Here is a 3,245-nt window from a genome sequence, read left to right on the forward strand (position 1 = left end):
AGTTTTGGGGGGGGGGTTGGGGAAGTTTGGGGGGGTTCAGGGCAGGTTTGGGCTGTTTCAGGGTGGCATTTTGGGGTGCTGTGGCTGCATTTTGGGGCATTTCAGCATGTTCCAGGGCAGCATTTTGGGGAGTTTTGAGGCATTTTGGGCATTGCAGAAGCGGTTTGGGGTGTCGGAAGTGGGGGAGTCTTCTAGAGCATCACCGTGGCATTTTGGGGGGTTCTGTGGGGCATCGGGGCGGCTTTTTGAGGCATTTCAGGGCGGTTCTGGGCAATGTTTCGGGACAGCATTTTGGGGTCTTTCCCAGTGGTGTTTTGGGGTGGTTTCTAGCACTTTGGGGTATTGGGGGGTTTCTTGGGGGTGCTGGTTTGGAGCATTTCAGGGTGTTGTGGCTTTTTGGGGCATTTTTAGATGGTTCAGGATGGCATTTTGGGGCATTTCAGGGCATTTTAGAGCTTTGGGGGGTTGCAGAACATTTGGGGACATTTTGGGGTGTTCAGGGCAGCGTTTGGAGGTGGTTTGGGGCCTTTCAGGAGTCCTTTGGGGCATTTGGGGGATGTTTCTGGGGATATTTCAGGACATTTGGGGGCATTTCAGGAGATCACGGTGATGTTTGGGGGGGGGCATTTGGGGACATTTGGGGACATTTTGGAACATTGCGGTGGCCTTTTTGGGGGTGTTTTGATGGCAGTGTTTGCAGGGCATCTCAAGTGATGGGGCAGCGTTTTGGGGTACTTTGGGGTATTTCAGGGCAGTATTTCAGTATGATATTTTGAGAAGCTTTGGGGTCTTCCAAGGCAGCGTTTGGGGTCTTCTAGGGCAGCATTTGGGGTCTTCCAAGGCAGCATTTGGGGTCTTCTAGGCCAGCGTTTGCGGTCTTCCAAGGCAGCATTTGGGGTCTTCTAGGCCAGCGTTTGGGGTCTTCCAAGGCAGCGTTTGGGGTGTTTTGGGATATTTCAGGCATCTCAGTAGCATTTGGGGATTTTTCCAGGCAGTATCTAGGGTCATTTCAGGGTGTCTCTGGGGCTGCATTTTGGGGTGTTTCGAGGAGTTTTGTGACAGCTTTCTGGGAGGCGACATTTTGGGGATGACTGCTCACCACTTGCCTCCCTGCAGGGTCTGGGATGCCCTCTTGTGGCTTTTTGGGGCATTTTTAGATGGTTCAGGATGGCATTTTGGGGCATTTCAGGGCATTTTAGAGCTTTGGGGGGTTGCAGAACATTTGGGGACATTTTGGGGTGTTCAGGGCAGCGTTTGGAGGTGGTTTGGGGCCTTTCAGGAGTCCTTTGGGGCATTTGGGGGATGTTTCTGGGGATATTTCAGGACATTTGGGGGCATTTCAGGAGATCACGGTGATGTTTGGGGGGGGGCATTTGGGGACATTTGGGGACATTTTGGAACATTGCGGTGGCCTTTTTGGGGGTGTTTTGATGGCAGTGTTTGCAGGGCATCTCAAGTGATGGGGCAGCGTTTTGGGGTACTTTGGGGTATTTCAGGGCAGTATTTCAGTATGATATTTTGAGAAGCTTTGGGGTCTTCCAAGGCAGCGTTTGGGGTCTTCTAGGGCAGCATTTGGGGTCTTCCAAGGCAGCATTTGGGGTCTTCTAGGCCAGCGTTTGGGGTCTTCCAAGGCAGCGTTTGGGGTGTTTTGGGATATTTCAGGCATCTCAGTAGCATTTGGGGATTTTTCCAGGCAGTATCTAGGGTCATTTCAGGGTGTCTCTGGGGCTGCATTTTGGGGTGTTTCGAGGAGTTTTGTGACAGCTTTCTGGGAGGCGACATTTTGGGGATGACTGCTCACCACTTGCCTCCCTGCAGGGTCTGGGATGCCCTCACCGACAGCTTCGCCCCCCGGGGCTCCCCCCGGCCCTGGCTGCTCCCCGGGGCCGAGGCCCCCGACGGCACCGACCCCCAGGTACAGCTGTGGCCCCCTCCTTGGCTCCCAAAACCCCCTTGGTCCCTGCATGACCCCCAGCGATGCTTGACAGCTGTCCATCAGCCCCAAGGCTCGGTCACCATCAGGGCACTGCAAATTACCCCAAAATGGTATTTTTGGGGTGCCACAGCACCGACGCGGTGGGTGTCCGCATTTTAGGAGGAAAACGCCCTGAACCAGGCAAGACCGAGTTTGGCAATCCGGTCTTTGCCAGTTTGCCCCCACGCCGGGGGTGAGGTGGTGGATTTTTGGGGGTAGAAAATAGCGTTTTCTTTGTTGCAGTGAGTTCATGCTGTGAACGGCTGCATTTGGGGTGGTGGGAGGGCTGCAAAGGTGCCCCAAAATCTACTGAATTTAACCCGTTTGGATGTTACTCAACCTGGTGCGAAAGGGGGAAGAGCAGGTACATTTCTTGGGTTATTTTCTGCTAAAAAGGTGAAATAACCTGTGAAAGGTGGTAAAACAGAAGATGTGTCCCCAGCCAACACCTCCATCCACCACCGCCCCATCCAGCATTCCCCTCCGACATCTCCCCATCTGATGTCCTCATCCCAGGTCTCCATCTGACCTCTTCCCCCATCATTTTCACCATCCAGTGTTTCACCATCCAGCGTCTCCCCATCCAGCGTCCCCAGCATCTCCATCCAGCATCTCCAACACCTCCCCTTCCAATGTCACCGCCCAACTACCAATTAAAGCATCTCTCCGTCCAACATCTTGATCCAACGTCTCCCTCCAGAGCACTCTGTCCAACTTCCCCGTCCAATGTCTCCATCCAACAGTTCTCCATCCTGTGCCTCCACATCCAACACCTCTATCCATCTCCTTGCAATGCTTCTCCCATCCAGTGCTTCCCTGTTCATGGTCTCCGTCTCCAGTGCCTCCATCCAGCATCCCTGTCCAAAGTCCCATCCAACATGCCCGTCCAACATCTCCATCCATCTCTATCCAGTGTCCCCGTCCAACAGCCTCCCATCCAATGTCTCCATCCAACATCTCCATCCAATGCCCTCATCCAACATCTCCCCATCCAACATCTCCCTGTCCAACATTCCCTTCGGATGTCTCCATCCAGTGTGTCCCCATGCCAACCCCCCCATGCAGTGTGTCCCCCTGCGCTGTGGTTCCCCGGTGGCTCTCCCTGGACCAGGGCCACGGCTGTGTCCGTGCTGGGGGGATGCCCGGGCCGGGCCAGGCCTGCGGTGCCGCCGAGGCCGCCCAGCCTGTGTCTCCTGCAGCTCTGTGAGAAGGAGGAGGAGGAGGAGCTCACTGAGAGGAGCGAGCAAGACTCGGGCATCAACGAGGAGGC

The 3,245-nt window shown here is 54.9% G+C and overlaps 1 protein-coding gene across 1 annotated transcript in view; it reads left to right on the top strand.

The window, feature by feature from the left end:
* Positions 1-3,245, top strand: part of FEZ1 (fasciculation and elongation protein zeta 1) — a 13,284-nt gene that overhangs the window by 3,193 nt on the left and 6,846 nt on the right. Inside the window, exons 2-3 of the mRNA XM_035897482.1 lie at positions 1,819-1,915; positions 3,175-3,199. Coding sequence (XP_035753375.1) covers positions 1,819-1,915; positions 3,175-3,199 — 122 coding nt within the window. The remainder of the gene's footprint in view (positions 1-1,818; positions 1,916-3,174; positions 3,200-3,245) is intronic.

Source organism: Egretta garzetta, unplaced genomic scaffold (genome assembly GCF_000687185.1).
Source record: "Egretta garzetta isolate BGI_Z169 unplaced genomic scaffold, ASM68718v1 scaffold207, whole genome shotgun sequence".
Taxonomy (NCBI): Eukaryota; Metazoa; Chordata; class Aves; order Pelecaniformes; family Ardeidae; genus Egretta; species Egretta garzetta.